We start from the raw sequence: 23,772 nt of genomic DNA on the forward strand, positions 1-23,772 counted from the left end.
TGCACATAGATAAGGAAAGAACTGAGCCAGCCACAGTGTAGTTCATCCCAACAATTTCCTGCTGACTGGGTAAGGGAATCCTCTGCATTCCATGAAAATTGCCGGGTCTGTGTAGCTAATACAGCTTCGTTAGAGTTGCCTGTCTGATAGGCTGGAGAGTTCTTTTCTGGCAACTATGGCCAACCAAAGTAATGGCAGCCATTTCCATACAATCTTGCCCATTTCCCCTAGTTGTAATGAAATGCACTTTTGATACAGATTTAGGATTTTCCTGATAGGCACCTGATGAGACTGCTTGGTCGAGACCTCCTGACATGGGAAATTGACCACGGCTATGTCTTCCAATTGCCTGGAACTGCTACAGTTAAGCTTGATGGAGTGCTGCCTGAAATGGTGGGATCTTCCTGCGGCGCACGTGGTACATATAATTCAGAGACAATGTCCATTTCCATGGTTAGGTCTGAGTGACTAATCATTGTAAAGATGGGGGTTAGGACAGGAGAGCCCATTAACTGTGGGTTATTACTACCAAAGGGTAACTGTGGTCCGTGTAGCTGATTGTTAAGGTGACTGAATAGTGGTGATCAACGGAACTACACACTTCAGGTGGTACCAGTTCAATCTATTACTTACGTTTGCAGTAAATGTGGCCTTAGCAGCTGCCAAAGATCCATGTTGTTTACAATGTACATGTTCAGAGCAGTCATATTTTTCAAAGTATAAATCTAAATCCTAAAAAAAAAGTTTTTTTCTTACTTTGAAATAACATCTGGCTTTAAACTAATTCAAGGAAATCCTTCCTAGAGAGGGATAACAAGGCACAAACAAAATATTCTTCTGCACCTAGGGTACAAGTCTAGCCTTTGTTAACATGATAGTTATTTGTTGAATTATGGATGCCTTCTACTAAATAAGTGGAGCTGCCTAACTCTAAGACCTGTCTCTACATGCCTAGAAGAAATCCTAAAAGAGGACAAAATTACTTCTGGACCCAAGAATCTTATAATTGGGAAGTAGGTGTATACATACTTGTGTCTAGACTGGAGAAATTGAGTTGCGATAAAATGACCTATTTTGTTGCATCAACCGAGTTGCTCCAACAATGATGAAAGTCACATTCTGCTCGTTTCTCACCTTACATCTTACAGGTACCCATCTCTAAGGCAGCAACATCTGGCTGCTAATGTTCCTGTTCCAGGTGATAAGATGCTAATACCATCTTTGCACTATAACATTACCAGTGACTCTCATTAGATAACTTTCCCTCTATCAACAGGTCACAGATTAGGTGCAGTTTTTCAAATCTGTATATCTGATACAAAATTGAAGATATTGCCCACTCTGTTGGTATGGGATCCTTAAAGCCTGGCCTACAACTTTGCTAAGTCAGCAGTCTTATCAGGTCCTTCAGGCAAGCTTTTGGGCCATACCTTTTTTTGTTACCAGCTCGATCACAATTTGCTTCTTGTAACAATGATATTTCCTTAGCAGACAATCTGAGACCATCCTCGTAGGAAATTGCAAACTTTATAAATGTCTCTACAATCTCTATTTCATCATCACAAATTATGACTTATTGGGCACTCCCTGCAAGAAGGGTTCCACCAAACTGTTGTCTATAAACTGTTACCACACACAAATACACGTACTGTCGAAATAAACTGCCAGCAAGCAAACACATCATATATAGATCTATTAGGAGCAATTGTGGATCGTGAATAATCCCAAACATGGTTTATACAGCTCAGACCAGGGCCCAGGTATTGTCAATCAAATACAAGAAATACCTGCACATATGCTCATTAAAAAGGAATCAATAATCCAGCAGACAGCCATACCACTTTCAGCCCAGTTCTAATAGGTCAAAACAGGGGGTCACACAAGTTAATTACAGGTAATAAGTAGTAACTCAAAATAATTGGCATGAATGCAAAGAGTACCAATTACCCTCCCTCAACTTCCACTGGTAATTGGCTGTTATCAATAATTGCTCGCTCTGTAGAAATTACAACTACACTGGTGAAAATTGGATGTGAGACAACTGGAGAGAAGGGCAATCAACACTCCTGCACTCTCCAATCACTGCATTACAAGCTGAGCCTGCCTGCGGGGTGGCAGGGTGCCTGTCTAAGGGATGCACATCAAAGAACCCTTTAATCAGCATACTCATTTCATGCTGACATAGCTCTTTATTATCATCTGTAAAGTCTAGGTTTTGTCCAATGGAATTTGTATGAAAAATAAATCAGCGTGTACTTAAATCCCATTGTAAAATTTTGGCGCCAAAAGAACAGATCCTGAAATTCAAAATCTCCAGCCAGATTGATATTTGTAACTTATTTTCAATACATTTGAATCATTTTCTCACATTTCAAGGTTTGGTACACAATGCGAAAGCAAGCTGCAACCAATCCCCTTTACTTCTGGGTAGCCTACAAGGAAGTAAGCCAGCATCAAGAAGTACAGACCAGGGCTGTCTCCAGCACCCGTCCCTCCATCCTGGGACAGAAATTTGCTTGTTGGCATGGACAAAAATTACCCTAATTGTCCCCAAAATCTGACATCAGTACATAAAATTGATGAAAATGTTTTTCATAAGCTTAAAAGGACAGATTTAACAAGGAAAATGAACAACATGGGCTCCCAAACAATGAGTGGTATGGCAAAGAATGTAAAGCTGGATACAGCCCTGGTACATTCACTTGATACACCAATGAAAAGACAGAGAATAAAGTCCCATAATCACATTTGTTGCACCACAGCCAGACAGCAGGGTTAGGAAATTGCCTGATCTGCCTGTCATAGATGGATAGAGTTCAGTCAATGAGGATCAATCTTCCAATTCAACCGTTGAGAAATTGCTACCTTTTTTTCATTGATGGATCACAGCTCGTGTTTGAGTGAATGTTAGCTGTTTGATCACAGACAGTACTATCGTAACATGCAATATCTTCCTGCGTACTTCTGCTGGAGTGTCATTTATCTACATACTCAGAAAGGAATGACCCACGATGTTTGGCTGAACAAAAACGATAGGAAGAAGAGATGGCGGTGACAACTGATGCATGTACAGAGGCTGCCCAGTTACTTGAAGTGTTGGAGTCGGAACAACTTAATGTATCATCTCAGCCATGGAAAAAGGATCTTCACATGTCAGACAAACACAGTCGTCCAATTTGTCTTCCAAGTTATCTTGTCATACCAAGTCGACCGTAGTTACCCTTTATCGAAGCTGAAGTACATGTAGCTTACATGAAGTTCCAGACTTTGAAATTGTTTTAAAGTGCTTTCTACCTTATATTACAGAGGTTTAAATATTCCCTCAAATGCCTTTTCTAATACAAACATCCTACAGTTGATAGATAGGGTTAAACCTGAGATTAGTTGTTCCCATTTAAGTCAGTTCTTGAGACCTGATAATGTTCAAGAAAATACAAGCTGAGTTGGACATTTTGTCCTTTAAAAGGTCTTTTAATTGCTGCCTTATTTACTCAACAAGAAAACACGGAAAATAGTGATGACGCTTTTCAAAGTTTTGTAACCATAGCTAGAAAGTTTTCATTAGAAGCTAGGTGTACTTATTTCAACTTGTATCATGATTTGTGTTCTTCTGCAGGATTTATATTACTTGCAAACTGAACAAATGTTTCTAACTTCAGCTGTTGAAAGTATTTGCCTTAAATTTTCATTATTCTTGATGACAATAGATGCCAGATTCAGCCTCTTTCATATGATTTTACTGATTTATTTCTGACGCTATAGTCAGATAGATGAGTTTTCTATATTCTAAACAACTAAATCTAATAGAAGGAATATAACTTAGAAATATGAAATATCACCCATGGCCTTTAAGTTCATACCAAAAACAATGAAGCTGACTCCAGAGGCCTGTTACATCCATAAAGGATGCGCGGCTGCATTAAGATTTGGTTTTATGTATTACCAGCCGAAATCTTACGAGACTTCTTGGCGTCATAAGCAACGTCAGAACCATCAAGTTCCTTTACGTGCATTCTGGTAATTTCACTTTAGACTGTCAATTTTCATTGCAGCCACATCCCAGAGGATCTTCCCTTAATGTGAAAATAAAAATGCACAGAAGAATGCAACGATGCTGAAGTACCAACTTTAGGGAGCATACTTCCTGAGATGGTGAAGACAACTAAAAAGCAACACTTTTTTCATACAGGACTGAATGTTTCAGCTGAATAACTATTTTCTTGGTGAGCTGTCTAGTTGTTAATGGTATGAATAAAACATTTTAGACTTTTAGTGTGTAGAAACATTGACCTGCGATCAAGACAAGGCATTATCAAGCCGATTATGTGAGCACTTCAAAACAGAACTCTACAGCAGATAAGGAACTGTCTATCATACCAGAGGTGTTGCATTCATATCAGAGACTTATAAGCCCCTTACGTAACTATGCCTGATTCAAGCTGGCAACAATATCTCATCAGTTCAATCTATGACTGCAGGCTGCGCCTTCAGTTTCGAGTATCCAAGTATCTGCATGATCTCAAACTTCATGTTGAAGCTTTAATGCATCACTAATGGAAGCTTCACTTGGCAGACCAGTTAGCTGCAGGCTCCAATTCAGCACTGATAAAAGGACTTTCCCTTTTCTTTGTAATACAGGAAAGACACATTCTTTGATCCTCTGAGAGTAATACCATTGTGCACCCCAATCAACATCACATAGCTTTCTAATTTTCTCTGTCTCGGCGGGGGAGGTTGGGAGCATAATTAGAGCACTAACAAAAGGTAATAACAGCCCATTAGCTATGTGACATTATACCTTTCCAGTCTGAAATTTCACTTGTCTGGTTTGCAATTACCAAAAGCACTTGAAGTTGAAATAGAAAGTGGTGCAAACTCAATAAATCCAATAAAAGGGTCCACATGCAACAAGGCTGTGACTCTTTCTAAAATGTAACTAACGTCTGACAAAGAATTTCAGTAAGAATAGAAAATATCCCCACATTGAAGTGTGGGGACATCAAGAAAACAGTAATATTAAATTCTTAAAGCAAGGACTAAACAAATGCTCTTATACAGACTATCCACTGCAACAGAGTTTTCTTAAAGCTAATTACATGTAGCTGAAAGCCAGCAGCAACAGAGAACAACTCTGTTGCCTTACTTGATGAACCTTGCCCTCTCCTCACCATCAGCTTTGGACCAACATGACCTTGGTGCTGAAGTTGCAGATGTTAGGCTCTTCAAACCTTCACATGACATTTTAGCACTTCCTACAGAAACTGAAAGTTATGTAACTACCAGTTAAGGTCCGATAAAATTGTTATAAAAATGAAAACTGCAACTACCCTTTCTGGTGATCCCCCTCCCCCTCAAAAAATCACATCTTTATTACTAGTATAACAAACATAGTGGTAGGTGGTAGGTGAAAGCTTTCTTGGGCTATATGGTACGTATAAAAAAAAACAGCTGTATTTGTTGTCATGGAAAAAGTCCATATAACGTTAACAACAAAAACTTTCTTTCCTCCTCCACCAAGGGACTGAAAAACAATACCCAAATTTAATTAATGTCAAATGTCAAGACACTTTGGAGAAGCTGCAAAGCATTGGATCAGCTTCTCTCTCACTTTCTTTTCATACAATAAGAATGTCACAATTCGTCTATATCACAGGGTAAGCATCAAATACATGACTGGACCTCAATAACACATTTATCTAACTGAAAGACTGTACTACACAATACAGGAAGCACACTCTGGCACGGTTGTTGAAGGGAAAAAATAGGACTTTCAATTTTAGCAGTGCGAGGCATGTCCGTTCAGATCATTCCATCACAACCTCACACCTGTAGGGTTTATTTGTACCTGTCACGTAGATTCAGCGTGAATGCCATATTTGTGTGATACCAACAGTTATCCCTGGTAACAACTCACATACAGAAGCACAGACCGCCCCCAGAGAAGTAGCTTTTTTCCTACATGTGTAATTCCATTGACATTCCATCAATCTTGCAGGGCCATCAAAACCAACTGTGTCACTGGACTGACACTACAGAAATTGAATTTCCCTTCTAATACGGGCCTGAAATGACAAAGGTTCAACCCCTTGTCGTTACGGAACCGCGGAGCGTTGCGTAGGGTGATAACGGTGATGCTGAACTTTGCAAAATGCTGAGAAGTCGTAATTAAGACTGACATTTTGATTGACTTGTATGTTTTATGCCTGTTGAAGGACAATAATCCAGCGGCCTTTCTTTGTAGAACATATGGAGGGAGGGGCACTGATGGGTTTTAGCACGTTTAAGTTAGACATGGGTGATGTTTGCTTTGACATACAGGCCTATACATCCTGTTTCTTGTCCTCAACCTCTGTGAAGTCAACTTTTTAGCACCACACATTACAAGGTGCAGCAAGTGAGAAACTTTTATACTTAAAGGATCTATATTCAAAGTCTGTTCAAGTAAAAGAGCTTTACCCAATAGTTGGCTGTCTTATGGTTTGGTCTAAAATAATGTATTTTCTATCTGAATTGGGGGGAAAGTACTGTTTGAAACAACTGTAACATCTCTTTTTTGCATGCCATAATCCTTCAGATTCTTTTAGCCCATACGTTAAAAGACTACAGTTTTACAACTGGTGTCTAATTCTTTTTTACAAATAGCAGAGAAAGATGGCACTTTTGTTTTTCTTGATTTCATTTAAAATCAGGCAGTAGGCAGACTTGGTGGAGACATGTTAACAAAGGGGCTTTTCTTACCACTTGGTCTGTAGTACATGTTGAGCCACATAATGCCAAAAAGAAATGAATCTCAGGAAGCCAGCTCAGTCTCTGAATGCCAAAGTGTGCTCAATCTGACACAATCTTATGACCTAATCTGCCCCATACATAAATACATATAAACCTTGGAACAATCTGCATTTATCACTAGTATCTTCAGATTGCTTTCTCAGAATAGTACCAAAAGGTTTTAGCCTGTCTTATGCAAGGTTTATGTATGTAAGGAGGGTCCTATGTAAACTTTTTTATCAGAATCAAATAATTTGTCGAGGATATTCCTTTTCTATTACATGTACGACACCACCTTAATCATTGTTGGTGCACAAAAAAGATTGCTATAACCAGTGATTTATGTAACAGTAAATGTCCACATCCGTAAGGTACTTTGGGGATTGTCATCAAGCATACGTCTTCTGCACTTTAAGACTTTGGAATGTAGCTGGCAATACCAAAGATTCAAAGTGTCTTAGGTATTTAGAGTTTTCAAGACTTGGTTGCTGTAGTTCAACTCGCAGCTCGCTCACTCACTCACTCACTCACTCACTCACTCACTCGCAGCTCGCTCACTCACTCACTCACTCGCAGCTCGCTCACTCGCAGCTCGCTCACTCACTCACTCACTCGCAGCTCGCTCACTCGCAGCTCGCTCACTCGCAGCTCGCTCACTCACTCACTCACTCACTCACTCACTCACTCACTCACTCACTCACTCACTCACTCACTCACTCACTCACTCCATCACTCCAGAACATCCAGACTTGCACAATTCTGTAACTGGAGCCTTCCCTGATGAGACTTTGTTTTCTGCACGTCAGCGAAGATGTGAGGAGGCTGCAGCACCAGACAGGGTGGAGACATATTCAGCACAATCAATACAAACTGCTGCCTCAGATCTCTCCAAGGACAGTCACTGGAGATCAGAGTTCAGACAATCAAAATCCAGCCTAGCTTGCTTGTCGGGAAGTTGTGTATTTGGAGTGATGGATACTAAAACCCATACTATGTGCATGTTCCACTACATGTGCTGATCAACGAAATATCTGAGTATCAACTGAATGTGTGATGATTTTATGGTACTCAAATGGTACAAATGGTACTCAAATCTCCTTCTCCCTAAAGCTCTTAACCTCAAATGCTTCAAAAGCATACCATCAACACTTGTGGATGTCTCCTGATGGGTTAATGTTTTTTGTGACAACAATCTCTGACAGTTAAGTTCAGTGTATAATGGCTGAATATCCCTTACTTCACATACACAAGATATCTTCTGTACTTAACACACAATATTCTTATCGTGTTATTACTATAGTTGAGCTTTCATACTGTTGGCCCTTGTGTGAAGAAGAAGATACTGACGCCTTGACGGATTTGGAGAAACTGCAAAAAGCACTATCCTAAAGAAAGATCAATATTTTTGCCTTCTGGAGTCTTTCTCCATTATACATTCAAGATATCAAAGGATGAGAAAACCTCTTTGAAGACAAGTGTTATCAACAACTGACAGTCATGCTCTATGTGCGTGTTCTAACTTCTTACTTCCACAGCTTTTTCTGTATTCGTGAAATTCCTCAATTCTTGGGCACACTACATTAGTGTAAGATGCTTGATTCAAATCTAAGGTGAGTAGCTGATTTCAGAAGGATTTATTCACTTGTAATGTTGATACATGTATACAGTATAGTCACAGTAGATCTAATTTAACGCAAACAATCTTATTCTAGAAATAGCTTGCTTTTGTTCTTGTCAATTTCATGACCGAAAATCAAGCCCCCAAAGACCAATACCAGGAGTGGTAACTTAAATACATTGTAACCTTCCCTCTAACCGCTATATCACTGACAAATGTACTGCAACCTAGTCATATTAGGCGACCCAGCCCTGACTCCTTTGTGAACTTCAGACATGATTGATAAAGGACATGTTGGAATATGAGGTCAGGCTACCAAAGAATGCGTCTCTTGGGTCAGGCAATGCGTCAACATCGCATGATAACAACCAAGCACCATTTAGTCAGATGCCATGTCTAGCCAATAAACATAATGTAAGAAGCAGTGGTCCTCAAAGTTCCTGTTCTGTCAGCTGGAAAAAAATCCTGAAGTTATATTAGATTGAAAGTAATGTGAACAGTATGACAGGAATGTATGCAAGTATGCCTTTACAGGGGGTCAGTGTAAAAATTTGATTCAAGTTGGTCTGAATTACATGGAGCAGAAATTGCCATGCAGAGTGGACAGAAGAGGAAAACTAATATGATCTTCAATGTTCTCCCCGATGTCCTACTGTGTCAATCACTGATGCTTCATTTTCCCCTTTGAAGAACTGAAAACTAATTAATGAACAGTCATACGTTGTACCATAAGTTACAACTACCATGTACTATTTCTCTGTATTGTCAAACTTAAAAGAAGTGGAAAGCTGGAAGGAAGATTTTCAACAAGTTTTGCCAGAACTTTCTGTGTCAAAAACACAGCTTGATTTGAGACAGCATTTTTTTACTCAATAACACTTACATAAATTGGCTGTAAACATGCATATATGGAAGGGAAAATCATGAATGTTTGTCCGATCCAAAGTTGTATACTCAGATTCAACCCAAACCTCATTATCGCCGCCACCAGAAAGTAATCACCTCCAGCATCGTAGCTGAAGCTGAACACATTCACGCTCAGCGATAACAGCATCGTACTGGTCTCAAACCACCAGAAGATTACATTTACAACGCAGACTGAGCAGCAAAAATAGATGCCTTAGCCTTCATAACGTCTCCATGCATGCATGCACACAGAGCAGAAGAGGTGAAGTGGAAATAATCGCAAAAATGACTTTTATTTGGCATGGCTGCCAGAGAGCGCCAGGATCAGCCTCTAATGACTCTGGGGGTTACATCAGGGACCTCTGGTCCACATTAAGGCATTTGTACTTGCATCTCATGGACTTCCTAGCTTTTAGCATCTTACAGCAAAGCTGTAATGAGAAATGTTGGGTTTAATCCAACTCCCAGGGTTCAAAGCCTGGGAATGTTCCAACACACTTTATAGGTTTTGGGTCACCTTCAGATGCCTTTCTTTTTTACTGCCTGTCTTCTTAATGTGCTTTGAGGGAAATAAGTCAGCCATGAGGGGCTACAAACTTTTCTCAAGAAGAAAAGAAAAGGTGCAGGAGTTCATGAGTAGGCGACTGTTTCATGTCAAGCATGTCAGAGTTACTACCAGTTATCACATCTAACAACTGCTCTGGTCGGGCTCTAACTTTTCAACCTCCTCAACACAGTTGTTTATTCAGCAGTATGTAATGCACTAGGGTCACTTCCAAATGATCACTCATGCCTTCTGAGACTGAAAGTACTGACTTGGCTGTAAAATCACAAGGTAAATGTTTACAACCAGTGATGCTGCTAAAATACAGTCATGATTACATAGCCACGTCAAAGTACTGTCATTGTGAAGCACAACCATGTAAAATTTGTAAACTTTCTTGATCTCACAGCTTTTACTACCGGTAGTACATTTATAAATGTTTCTATTTTACTCTTGTTTAGCACTTGAAAAGTTATATAATAACCAAATTAGAGTCTACACTGCCATAACTGTTGCTTTTAATGACAGTTGGGTAATGATAATTCCAGGTGATCAGTATGGCACACCATTAAACTTCTTAATAAGATGGGAAAGCCTGAGGGGGGTAATGAAGAAATAAGCTTTGAAGGAGCAAAAGGAAATGGGATATAACATGGAAGCTTAGTCATGATCACAAGCTTTTCATTCTTGTCAAAGTGAATCAAAGCCTTTGCATAAATGTATGTGTCGAAATCTCAATCAAGAAATCAGGGTAAAGAGCATCTCAAACTACTAGCAGGCTGTTGACTGCTAAAACTTGAACAGAACAGACAGACAAAACCTTACATAAAAGGTAATTACAGATAGCGAAATTCACATCTATCATACGATTAATGGTATAATATTGGTGAATAGAATTGTCAGTGACAACCTGTTGGGGACAGAGTAAAACAATATCTTGCACATAACTTTTATTTAGGTAGCTTTGTTAACTAACAAAACTAAAATTGGAGTGAACAATTCTATATGAATAGTGCTAATTTGTTGCTGCATTTAAGCTTTCTCATAATGCTTGTCAGTTCTAATACAGCAACAAACAGGTGCTGCTGAGAGAAGTAATTAACACCTGCTGTGCTGGGGATTGCTTGCCTCAAACTTGCTGTAAACACTTCTAAATGCATTACCTCACACTCCTTTGTATTCTTCATCTACTAAAAATTGATGGCACCTTTAATCTAAACAGCACATCTTACAACTTCTATAGAACTTTGCTGGATTTACAAAACTGGATTTGTCTCATCAGTAGGTTAACTTTAATAGAAGAAATTCAACAAATAAGCCTTGCTTCAAATTGTAGCATACATTTATTCAATAATGTTCAAGAACTGTGAATAAGTACGGTGGCATGCATCATGTTTTCTGCTTCTTGACACATTTATTGTGCTTTATCTTTTTGGGTGTAACAGATTATAAAAATCTTGAATTAATCATTGCCTGACAGCAGAATTTGCATAATAAATGAAGTGTAAAATTTGTACAGCACTTACCACTTGCTGCCTTCTCTGGAGGCTTGTGATTTACAGCAGATGCCCACAGGATATATGTAGCTTCTAATTGCAACTCATTTTAAATTCATTTGTGACACCCCTTTGCTGCTATATTGTCATATTGACTCCCATAAAATTGAGGATCTCATAGGACTTGCACTGAAAAAGAAAACAATCCCTTTAACAATCTGGAACAAATTCTGCTTTATTCAGCAGCCTCATACAATTCCCGTAATTCCTGCCATGTTGTAGTCTTGTACATTTGCAAAAGAGCACCGTACAGATGGATTGAGTACAACATTCATCTGGATTAAGGCTTAACTATACCTCAGAGGAAACATTACTGGGACAACTCTGTTGATACCACTCTCCAGGCAGACAATAGGATGCTCATCCAAAATGGGAATTGAATCAACTTGCAACTGTGAATGACATTTACCCTTTGCCAAATAACCAAACTCCAAACTTTCTTAAATGTCAGCTTACCGCTTTGCCCCGAAATTGGTGCTCCGACAAAAAAGCTCAAACCATTCAAACGGGGGTTGAATACCAAAAAGTCAACACAAATTGATTTGTACTAGTGGGAATTATTGATATTACGGAAAAGGAAGCACCAACTTTAAAACTAAATCTGCAACATGACATGTCTGTCAGCCCTGTCTTCAGGTACATTAATTCTTTGGATTTTAACTACGAAAGCGTTGTGCTTTGCAGTCAGAATAAGCATATCCAATTTTCTTATGCCACATTTAAATTCCATCTCCAGTGTGTGTCGTCTAGACTGAAAAGTTTCACATTAGACTGAAATCCCATCCGCTTAACCTTGCACAGTCCTGTGCAGGTTCCGACTGAAAGAGCAGCCAAATTTTGAGCCCCTGATTAATGAGGCTTATCTTATTTGTGGGGATGTGGAGGTTCGGGGGGCTGACACGCACACATTTCTACAGCTCCTCATGTTTACATAATGAGCCTCTTTTCCGCAGGTCACTGAATGTATTGCCGAACACGTCGCCATTTGGTTAAATATGTACCAATTTGCCTCACTGCTCTAACTCCTTCTTTGGCTCATTAACTGTCTCGTTAGGGAGAACTCATGAATATGTTCACAGAGGATTAAACTTCCAATACATATTATGTAAATTACTGGTTAGCTCTTTCATCGTCTACATTCTAAAACTGCAAATATCTACATAGTAAGAAAAAATCAGCACTTTTTTGTGGGGGTGGGATAAAGAAGTTCTTCATAATCCACCTGATCTGATGAAGCTGAAATGAGTCTGCACAATGTCAGTTGATGATCTGAAAATCTATTCTCATCCGATTCCCATTCCTAATGATTAGAAGTTAAGTACAAATCTGTTGGGAACTACCCAACTACTGAAGTACGGTTAGCATACTGATCACATAATGTAAACGGATGACTTTGGAGTTGAAGACAAGGCATATAAAAAGACATTTGAAGGTGACAAGTTATCTGTAAATAACTAAAAGCAAAAGTGTAGCCCTGAAAAAAGTGTCTATTCTAGTGCCTTAAAAGGGAGAAATGTTGAACAGACAATATTCCTTATATGTTCATGAAGGTTAAACATCCAGGTAAACAATATCCAATACAATTCAATCTATTCATCTAGCATATCTAATGTACCATAGAAAGCCATTGTGGGATACTTGATCTGGAAAGCTTTTCAGCACCAAGGACAATGACTTTCTTGCCTTTCAAATACACCCTACCTCATGGCCCCATGGGCATTGCACATACAACTAAGATAATTCAGAAGTCACCTACACAGCTAGAAGGCATCATCCGTTAATTTTCAAGTTTTGAGGGTTCATACAAACAATGCAATAAGTGGCCTTGAATTTATACTTTGATTTTCTTTTCTCATAAGTTTCTTATGATAATCCCTGACTTAAGTGTTGTTATTGTGTCTTATAGCAGTGGGGAATATTGCGATGGGAGAGAGGGCTCTATTATGGTATTTCATACCCTTTGATTAAACCTCAATTATGAAATGTGAGACATGCAATCAAAATCACCATTCTTTTTTCTGTGGGTCCATGGAAAAGCAGCTCGTCTGATAATTATGATAACATTTCCATCTTACTTGCATGCGACCACCATTGTGAAATGGCCTCCAGAAAAATCCCCCATTAAATTTCTCACTTCATGCAACTCCTGGCAGGAAGGAGATAAGATTCAGAGTCGTTCCCTGGATGCCACGTGTCCCCTGTGTCACACATATCATCGCATCACAGCGGGGTGCCGCAACATTACAGCAATACCTCCACCACTGTACATCCACATTTATGGCAATCTGTACATTGTCCTTTGAAAATGGGAAGGACCTCAAGCTGATTCTTGGAGCTCCGGGAATGACAATACAAGCGGGTGGTGGAAGGTAAGAGTTGCTTTAGTGTGTGCCTAAAGGCAAAGAAGTCACAGGATACAATTTTATGCCTGCTTGTCATGCTGATACAGGCAATTTACCATTCCTACCAAAGTAAGGAGCTTTACCATAGCCTTTGTCAACAACTCATTGCTCAAGTTTCCTTCACTGCAACCTTGACAGACAAAAAGTATTCAAGTTTTTAAATCAATAACAGGCATGGAAACATGAAATGGAATTCCAAGTGAATTTCATTTCAAGAACTTCAGCACTACACATCTGCCTCCAGCAATATTGCTATCATCAAAAAGAATAATCAACATCATATTGCCAACCTTAATCTGTTACATGTTTTTCAGCTACCCAACAAATATGGGATAAATCTAATGATATTTTCATCCTTTGTAGAGACCCAAGATCCTCCTAGAGGCATTTTTTATCACCTTCCTGGTATGAATACTTATGCCAGCCAGGCCTCTCCCATATGTAACAACATGCTGCAATTTTACAGGGGCTCATATGATCAATAACAGCTCTTCAATAATTTCTTGTACAATCACTTTCTATGAGACGATACCATCTGGCTTGAAAGGAAATGTCCTTCATAGCATATTAATAATTTCTGAACTTATTGAACACGGGTGAGCAGATATATCCTTTATCACTTTCATATGAGTTTGCATCCCTACTTACATCAAAACTTTCTGTTATTTGTGTCTCCGCCAATCGATGCTGACGGGCCGAGACTGAGGAAGTAATCTCGAGCAGTAAGTGGTCTAAAGTAACCTTTCACAATCTCAACAATAATTGCCAGAAAAGCACTTGAAATTCTTCATGTAGTCAAGATGAATACCAGCGTCACTTTTGGTATTAGGAAGCCATGGAGCTTAATCAGGTTCAATTTCATGGTAAGGCTGGCACATAATTGTTAGGCACAAAGTATTACAAAAATGGAGCAACAGAATGCCTGGGATTTTCTTTCTTAAATCCATTAACATGATACATTGTCCCAATGAGTTGTTTTACACTGACATTTAACCTGGAGAGTGAGGCTATGATGTAGGTGCTCCTATACTAGTTACAGTATGTGTTGTATAACTTAAATCTCTGTAGTGCCTTCCTTAAATTAATGACGCACTCCTGCCTTTGACAAATTTATGGCATTTCATATCCGCGCACAATCAACACACAATTCCCATCAGTCCTTCCTCTGGAGAACACACAGACGAGGGCGTGATGTTGTTTCCATATTGCGCTCAGCTTGATTGCCAAATACTTCATGGTGTCAACAATCATGATGACATAGTACCAACAGCCAGTGGGTGTCGGCCAAATCCTTTCATATCTACACACACATCTCCTCTCTCCACCAAAGCCTATTTGCTGCACACCACATACTATGCCAGACACACTCTCATCTGCATATCCAATGTCACCCATGCACTCTTCATTATTTACTCTGACACCTGGATTATACTTCCTCCATTCAGCTGCATTCAGCATAGCACAAAATTTTGAGCATGCATACTAGCATGACTTTACTACACTACAACTAAAAAAAATTCCTACTTTTGTGAGTCAAAGTTTACACCATCAGGTAGTCCAATCATAAATTTTGTTAAAAATCCAACACTTACATCATTGCCCAAGACCAGCTCGGAGTTGCTGACATATCTGCAGACGTCGGTTCTGCGGTGTGTGCACACGTTGTCATAGATACACCAATCACAGTTGAAGGTGCTAGACGTGCAGCTGTAGCAGCTGTAACAAATGTTCAACAGTATCTCAGCAACATCACATTTAATGCATTATACTCAATGACATTATTTTCTGTTCAAAATGCATGAAAAAATCTCAACAATCAGACTTATTCACTTTCCAAACACTCTATTAAGAAAAATTTAATGTTTCTACATCAAGTAGCCAAGTACACACGTAGGTCATTCCAGCTGTGGCAACCGAATTGCTACAATAGACTCAGACTGCCTGAGATTAAGCCCTAATTCAAATCCAAACTGTGTGAAATTTAAACATGAAAAAGCTGAGATCCATGCAGTTTGTATGAATATAATTACCCCGATTTAACTGGACAAATCTGTTATATTTGTACCAGTTAAATGACATACAAATCAATACAAAGGTGCTGCCAGTGTGTCAATACCTGCACACTTGCCACTAAGACCCATGATTTTTTTTTAATGCAAAGATGCATAATAAGATAAGCACAGAAAAAAATTCATCTGGCCACATAATGTAGGAAACTTGTAACTGTAGGAAGCTATACAATCACTACGAGGATCCATGAATCATCTTTGTCCATGAACAAAAAATTTGCATGTAACAGAATCTGATGATATTCTAAGACCTCAATAGTACTTCTAACTGCTGTGCAGACCGGTGGCATCCTCTCTTCATGCATGCTCCATGATGTAGAAAATTCTACGAATCTTGATTTTGAAATTTTGCTCCTCTATCCTTCATTCCCATGTACTGACTTATGTCTCAATCTTACAGGTGTTGTGTCAAGGTGCCCTTCAGCTGACAGTTGGCATGCCTTTGTCCTGCCATTGATCCATCCGAAATGACAGAGGTCAGGCGAGACTACCACTGGTGCAATGTTACTGTACCATTACAGCGAAGTTTCCACAAACGGCCATTAGGGATGGCCATACCACTGCATGGGCTGATAGGCAGACTGACATTTCCAAGGACCAGAAATTGCTACATTACTTCCCTACACCGCAGCGACGGCATTTGGGCATCTTTGGGGGATTGTCGTATTTCACGCAGCACGCACCAGTGGTGCAGTTTCCCTTTCTTTCCTCTCTGGCTCAAATTGCAGCCTCAAACTCTGGGAATCAATGTGGAGACATCTGTTCAATTTGGATCTACTGGTAATATATCTTTTTAATGATACCAGGGAATGGTGTAAATATCGTGAGAAAAATTTCTAACGTTGCAGATCAGATCGACTGAGCCAGTGATATTAGACATGGAGCAGGATTCTTTCACATCTCGGTCCATTTGTTAACTCTCAAGGTGCAACAGTAGCTACGTACACCCGCTGTGCACTCGTGGCCATAAAAGGAGCATGCTGTTTACTTCTGTTTGCAGTGTCATAGCAGCCAACGTTGCGTAAAACGCAAAATGTTACAGGACATCTTGACACAGCTGATTTCCGTTTCATTAAGTGCCTGGTGAGATGTAACAAACTGTCTGCAGCAGATGCCTGTAACAGTTGGTGAATCACAGACAGAGCAGTCCCAGATGTACATGTTGTATTCATGTCCACCTGTTCAGTGTAACTATTTTACACAGTTGTGTGCACCCACTTGCGAAATGGAACAGCTTTCCCAGAGGATGTTAGGAACTTGCATTGTCCCATGGAAAATTGCTTTGACCATGAAAGAGGTCCCTGTGCTTGATGTTTAGATATGACTGTGACAATAATGGTTCAAAGCTGAAAGGCACGCTGATTTATGTACATCCCGGTGTGCTAATTACGACTTAAAAACAATTTTCTGTTGTCTGATTCTGAACCATATCCTGGGATTTGGTCGTGCTTCACAGATACAAATGTAAAATTTTAGCATCAAATGTAATTTTCCCTAAGGCTTTCATGTGGTCCAAACTTAACTGCAGGGAGGTAACACTACGTGTGGTTCATCTTTATCTGCTAGTAGCCTATATCTGTTGTCTTTAAGACAGGGTATTTAGGGATATCAAGTTAATGGATCGTGGTTTTGAGCTGCAATATTGTGAAAATGTTGCAATATAAAGGCATTGTCCATTGACTTGATATCCCAAAATACCCTATTTCTAAACACAATGATATAGGTAACCCAGAAGATTAAGGTGAACTAGCATTAAAACAGGAAATTGTAATCATACATGTACATATCAAATGATTTCACTTACGATGCATGTACGTTGCATTCATAGAAAGTGAAGTTGGTCTTGACAAACTTCTGATTGGTCTCACTTGCCAGCAGAAAGAGGTCTGACACCAAGTTGTCTGAAATACAAGAAGAAGAATTCATCACAATGCAAAATAAGAACAGAGATATGATACTGTAAATGCATTTAAGTTTGTGGTGATTTAATTTCGCGTAAGCGGGAAAATGCAGTTTTTGCGGTGGTTTTAATTTTGCGGTAGTGCCATAGACTGTAGTAAAAAAACTAATGTTCGCGGTGGTTTTAAGTTTGCAGTGAAGTGGTCACCACAAAAACCGCAAACATTTCTGCATCTACAGTAATTGAACTTTTTCCTTACACTGCATCAAGAAAGTCTAGTAGTGCAATTCTGTCAAATCACAAAATATTTGAAAAGTTTGGTTTGTTTATCTGTAACTGACATCAACAAAGGTCATGCACTTTATAAAAAAGACGCTTCATGTATCTTTCATCATGTACCTTCCGTAAGGTACAAACTACATGTATGAGAACATCTCATGCAGCAGCACACAATCCTCCAAGGAAGTTTAGGGCATTAAGAATTTCTTCTGCAATTTGCAGATAAAATTTGCATGACCCTCAAAATCAATAACAGGAACAGCCACAGCAATCAGAAAGCTTGATTAATTTCTTCCCCAGGAGCCGTTTGACACCATAACAAGTTTTCTTCCACCTTCCAAAAGGCAAAGTGCTAAAAACGAAGGTCACAAAAATCAATTACAGTCAATCAGCAGAGGAACGAAATTCATTTTCTCTGGTAAGAACAGTGCTTGGTGACTCTGTGCCCTAAAGATATTAATTTAGAATGAGTAACAGATAGCATCAATTTTATTACAATACTGCAAGAAACAGCCAACATGTGTGAAGGCAAACTCATCAATTACATCCTTAGCTTCATAAAAGGTTGATCAATAGTACACTTTCTAACTTTTTATCATACATATTCAGCACCATGTCTCCCATTTGGGGTTCAATATTCCTGGATGTTTCGTCAGTCAAGCCTAAAATTTACAATCAAAGGAAATGGGGGTTGAGGACCGAGGAACCCATGTCTCTTGAGATTGGAAATTTATTATATATGTTAGACGTACAGCAATATTTCATCAAAAATTTAAAAGGGAGATAAAAATCATCAATGAAATTTTTATCTAGTGTGGCAGTTTATGTAACTGTTGTTACCGGTAGTGAGTTTTGGGTGGAACTGAAGAAAAACATACATTCACTTGTGCTTTATGAATTCATAATTCATGCAGGGGGAAAAATATCATCATGAAATTGAACAAATAACATTAAAAACAAGCAATTGTCTGCCTGGAACTTTTTCAGCTGATCTTCGTACAAAGTCATCACCCATTTAAGGCTAAACAGATAGAATAGAAAAGTAGACATCTTTTGTTTCTACACTCTTCCAATGAAAATGAGTTCACAGATAGTTGCCTATGGATATCTTTCTTGTTCTCCTTTCCTCTGCCTCCACTAATAGGAGGGCCAGGCAACACAAAAATGTCACCCACTACAGCTCGATCAACCTGACGTTGAGCCATATATGTACTTTAAGTGGCACCCTGCAAGGCTATTTCAGCTGATATCAGTCACTCCGCTGTCAATACTGGATCCAAGCTGTCAGTCAAGGGGTAAATTTAGCTCTAGGTTTGGGGGAAAGGTTACCAGGCCAACCATTCATCTTCCCTTACAGGGCTCTTGGACACACCTTCAGCTCTGCTTACGAACAATCTACATGTACATGAAGAAATCTATAGCAGGATCTACAGTTAAATGCCGTGTGTTACACAGCATACATGCATGTGACAGACATGCAAAGGTTTTGCATAGTAATATAGTGCTAGTATCCTCCTTCGAGACATGAGTCAGCTAAGAAGTGCCAATGCCAGAGACATAATAATGCCATGATCTATGACCTGTTTCGTACCCTGGTCTCATGGATCTATAGCTGATGAACTGGCCATCATTTTCAAGGTAACTTATGGTTTCTCTTCAAGGTTCCCCCATGAGATCTACGCTTTCGGTAAGCAGCCATTTCTCAGAGTTGTATGCAGTGACTGTGAAATTGAACGGGCATTGAAAATGACTCCTGTTATCTAAGGGTAGTTCCAGGGACAATGCCAGAAAACAACTGGCTTCATATCTATGTATAACATACGGTAATGGAAGGCAAAGTCTGCTTGATGCTGGAAAACGTGGCGTGCAACAACAGGGCAATTTAGTTGGTGTCAGGAAACCAAAAAGGGAGATTTTAGGCCATGAAATAAAGGAACCTAGTAGATGGAGTTTAGGTCAGAATAGAAAAAAGGCAGAGTCTAACTTTGACATTCATGTCTGCCACATGTAGGTTTCTACATGTTTGCATTTACATGCACTGCATGACAATCTTGTGAAAAGGCTCATAATTTGCAGGGCAGGATGTTGCTGTTGGCATATGCCGTAAAACGGTATTAGGAAAAGTCTTGGGTCCTTCTGTGCATAAATGCATGAGAATGCCATAGGGTGGGTGGTTTATACAGGTTGACATACACATGTACAGCAGTACTGCACAGAAATGTCATAGAAGGTTATCTTTCCCCGCTTGTCATAATTCATATTGATGTCATGTCATGACATAAGCTAAGTTTGAAATGCCTTCCCATCTATTATCATGATATACACAATATAACGTTCATCAATCATAACTGTAAACATCTTCCATCAAATCACTTGGCAGTGGTTAGGCATGAAGGATTCAAATATGTGTTTCACCTAAAGTATCAACTCATCTTTTATGTTTCAGCACAGTACCAAATGGAAGTTTTATCTCACCTTCCTTACAAAACATTTAATGATTTTTGTCAAGAAACAGATTGTTTGTTTTATTACTTTATTGCTAAGGGCTTTTCAATTTTAACTATTCAGGGGCATAGTAATTTGTTCATTGACACAGCAAGAAGGGTTGGTAATAACTGAAATAAAAGGGATGGGAAAAGAAAAACACCATTCTGGCTGCACTTCCTCACATTTCACTGTTCAAAGAGGTCATGAAGCATCTAGGTACAGGCAGAACAATCATCATGTAGATGTTCAACATCTATGCAGTTATATATTTTGATCATTTTTGGTGAATTGGTATAAAAGAGGAGCAATGGAGCAGGGCTGTCTCCAGCTTTTTCTTTCCATCCCACTCATTGTTTGGCAGCCAATGTTCACTTTCCTTGTAAAATCTGTTATTCTAAGCTTATGAAGACACATTTTCATCAATCTTATGTAATGAAGTTCAGATTTTGGGGACAGATGGGGTGAAATTTTTGTCCGTCCTAACAAGCAAATTTCCGTCCCAGGACGGAGGGATGGGTACTGGAGACAGCCCTGCAATGAAGAGACAGAATATTCAAACAGGAAAACTCAGCTTCTGCCTACCTCGTGGTCCAGTGATGGCAGGTATCTTACTGGCAGGTGGGGAGTTACAGAACAGCTGTGTGCCCACCACTGTGGCACTTGTCGTGGCAAAGTCCCCAAACACGCAGGAGTAGGAGTGTCCTCCGGTCAGGGCTGGGATGTTCTGGCCAGTGATTGTCACCTGGAAGAACAGAGGATGTGAATTATGTAATGCATTGCAGTACATAAGGGTGGTACAGACATACTCTCCAAGCAGAGGTTGGTGGGAAAAATTGTGACCTTTTCCTTTCATAATTTTTTTTCAACCGGCCTTCCCACCAACTAGTACAGACATAGGCATTGGTGACTTCAAGTGCATACAATCATCCTGTTAAATGAGTACTATTTGCTAGTCCACAGCTCCTACAGGAAGAAGGGAAGGAGACACATCTATAAAAAAACTACTTAAAGTACTTCTTCTAAAAGTAATATCTTTTAGAAGAAGTATAAAATTTCACTCAACTACACATGTGAGTTAGATAAGACTTTAAGTCTCTGAGTACACACTTTGTTCACCTACAGGTACTAGTATACAATGTACCATCTATTACGCAGTATTTAATATTGCACACCACGTATTATAGACCCATCTACAGGACAATAACCTTTGAGGACACACAAATACCATCCTCCATGGCATCACTGGCACATCAGTGTCAGATGAAGCATGACAGCAATTAGGAATAGACCACTTTCATCCCATTTAATCCGTTCCAATCACCTGTTGTGTGATTAGTCGGGGAATTTTTTCCTTTTGTCGGGAGGACGACTGGGATAAGAGGATTACAGCAATTCATCCTACTTTTTCCAAGGTAACCCAGTTGCCAAGGAGATTTTGCAGGTGTCAGGAATTCTTTGACTTGGAAAGTTTGAGTTTCTGAGATTTGTATCATGAAAATTCTGTCAGCAGTCAAGTTTGCAGAGGTGGCTTGTGTTCCCCAAACAAAAGAGCTTGGCAATGTGAAGACAGCAAAGTTGAAACCCAAATTCTGTCACCCTTGTATTTCCAAACAAGTTTGCCTCAACGGCTGCCTGACTATACATGGGCTTGGCAAAAAATAAATGTTCCCTATAATGGATACACTTGGCAAAATAAATGTTCAAACAGTCATGACATATGAGTTCTGGTGCTGTAGAGCAATTACCTTTACCATATCATGTTACTTCTCCTCCCTGAACATAAGCTAATACCTCCCTCCCACTTCTGCTGGCACAGCAAGTTCATCTCAAACCATTAGGGAAACCTTGATTGCCATATATTCTGGAGACAAAGTTCTATCAAAGTGACCCTTGATAAAGAAAAATGTTCATTTCAACTGCGAAGTGGCTGACATTGTTTTATATCCTCTTGTACAGAAATCTGAGCAATATCAGTGATGGACTACCCTAGTGTCTGGGAGAGGAAATTACTTGTACTTGATATACATTCATATCAACCTGCGTCATGTCAGAGGAGAGAGTTAGTACTGTATGTACAGAGGGAAATGATCTGGCTGAGGAATTATTTTGGTCAGGGGAAATGACAGTGAGAGAAGGTTGGCGTAAGTATAATACATCAGGCGTAACAAGACGGCAATAATCCAGACAGTGAACAACACTGCCAGGGTGGGCGCTCCACACCAGGAACAGATGGGCCAGGATTACTGGCATGCACTTGGAATTAATACATCTTCAATTATGGATAAGAAATACAACTTCTCTTCCAAGAGCCAGTACATCATGGTCGTTGCTCTGATAAAATAATAATTCATATTCTGGAGAGTTATGGCCCAGTCAGACAGCTGATGCTGGCATTAATTCTTTGATTCCCCAGGTATTACAGCCAGAAAACTTCGAGATACGAGGCAGCTGGGCAGCTGAAGAATACAAAACAATTTAAAATAAAAAAGCCAAAGCTGCATGTCTGAAACAGTTATGGATTATCTTGTGACGTGTGTTGGAAGTTTATGAAAGATTATCTGAATGTTCCACTTGAATTATTTCTTTAGGGAGACACATAAAATTTTTGAGCGTAATTAAGTCCAGATGATACACAGATGAACTGTGACATAAAATAAAGGCCTGCCAATAGCATCTGAAAGCTGATCACTTCAGTTCTTTTCACCAAGCTGCTGAAGTACAAGGGAAAACTGACAGGTGGCCCACTGTCCCATTAGAGAAATACTAACATATACAGTAGATACATAAACTCTCTCATTTGACATTGCCAGCCTGTAAAAAAATTTTTGACTTTAGGATTTGGTGAATCAAATCATGACAAAATAGAGCTTACAATCCTGAAAATGTACAAGAGCTGCAGTTTTTATTCACATCCGTGCCTTTCCACGAGATCAATGCTACATAAACAACAACTGGAATGAGACCACAAGTAACCAAATGAACATGAAAAGTCTTGATTTAATACCAGCATTTAGTACAACCCTTTCTAAAAACGTACCATCATCAAGAAGAAAAATGCAATATTCACACAAATTAATTCCATCATCCGAAAACTTACGACCATTTCAAACTTTCATATCCATCACAGCAGGGAATGTTTCCCTGGGAAACTTATGGCTGGAATTCAATTTTGAGAACGAATTTTCCACTCCCACTCATAAAAAAACAATTCGGGATGAATGCAATTTCCTTTCACCATGAGTA

The 23,772-nt window shown here is 39.3% G+C and overlaps 1 protein-coding gene across 1 annotated transcript in view; it reads right to left on the reverse strand.

The window, feature by feature from the left end:
• LOC118416498 (plexin-A4-like) overlaps window positions 1–23,772 on the reverse strand; it is a gene marked incomplete at its 3' end in the record, with an annotated part of 145,017 nt that overhangs the window by 20,325 nt on the left and 100,920 nt on the right. The window contains 3 exon segments of the mRNA XM_035821620.1: window positions 15,387–15,510; window positions 17,668–17,764; window positions 21,112–21,271. Coding sequence (XP_035677513.1) covers window positions 15,387–15,510; window positions 17,668–17,764; window positions 21,112–21,271 — 381 coding nt within the window.

The sequence above is a fragment of the Branchiostoma floridae genome, chromosome 5 (genome assembly GCF_000003815.2).
Source record: "Branchiostoma floridae strain S238N-H82 chromosome 5, Bfl_VNyyK, whole genome shotgun sequence".
NCBI lineage: Eukaryota > Metazoa > Chordata > Leptocardii > Amphioxiformes > Branchiostomatidae > Branchiostoma > Branchiostoma floridae.